We start from the raw sequence: 421 nt of genomic DNA on the forward strand, positions 1-421 counted from the left end.
ACCACGGGCAGGCGGTGGAGCCGCTGCAGGTCAGGTCCAGCCCCACGTTGTTCCTCGTCAAGCAAACCTCCAGCATGTAGTAGAAAGTCCAGAACACGGCGAAGCATCCCAGCAGCAGGAGGGTCTGCAGAGGAGGAAGCCCCTTCAGAAACAAAGCCCTCGACCACCAGAGCCCTGCCCCGATGCCCAGCAGAGAGGCTCAGCACCAACAGGATCACTGGGGCTGGTTCCCACTCCCTCTTCTGGCAGAGGATGGGGGCCAACCACTTGGTGCCAGCTGCAGTGTCCCCATCCCATGGGCAGGCTCACCTTGAGGGTGTTGGCTGTGATGGTGTAGTGCTGCTCCTCAGGGATCTCCAGCCCTGGAGGGCAAGGCAGGGAGAAGTCACTGCTCAGGTACTGCCCGCTCATGGCCTCCTCC

At 62.2% G+C, this 421-nt stretch overlaps 1 protein-coding gene across 1 annotated transcript in view; it reads right to left on the bottom strand.

Moving 5' to 3' along the window:
- Nucleotides 1-2: 2 nt before the first annotated feature.
- The window catches only part of PCSK7 (proprotein convertase subtilisin/kexin type 7), a gene marked incomplete at both ends in the record, with an annotated part of 11,394 nt that continues 10,975 nt past the window's right edge, over nt 3-421 (bottom strand). Inside the window, 2 exons of the mRNA XM_010010896.1 lie at nt 3-124; nt 310-421. The exon at nt 310-421 is cut by the window's right edge and continues 5 nt beyond it. Coding sequence (XP_010009198.1) covers nt 3-124; nt 310-421 — 234 coding nt within the window. The remainder of the gene's footprint in view (nt 125-309) is intronic.

The sequence above is a fragment of the Nestor notabilis genome, unplaced genomic scaffold, assembly GCF_000696875.1.
Source record: "Nestor notabilis isolate BGI_N333 unplaced genomic scaffold, ASM69687v1 scaffold22203, whole genome shotgun sequence".
Classification (NCBI taxonomy): domain Eukaryota; kingdom Metazoa; phylum Chordata; class Aves; order Psittaciformes; family Psittacidae; genus Nestor; species Nestor notabilis.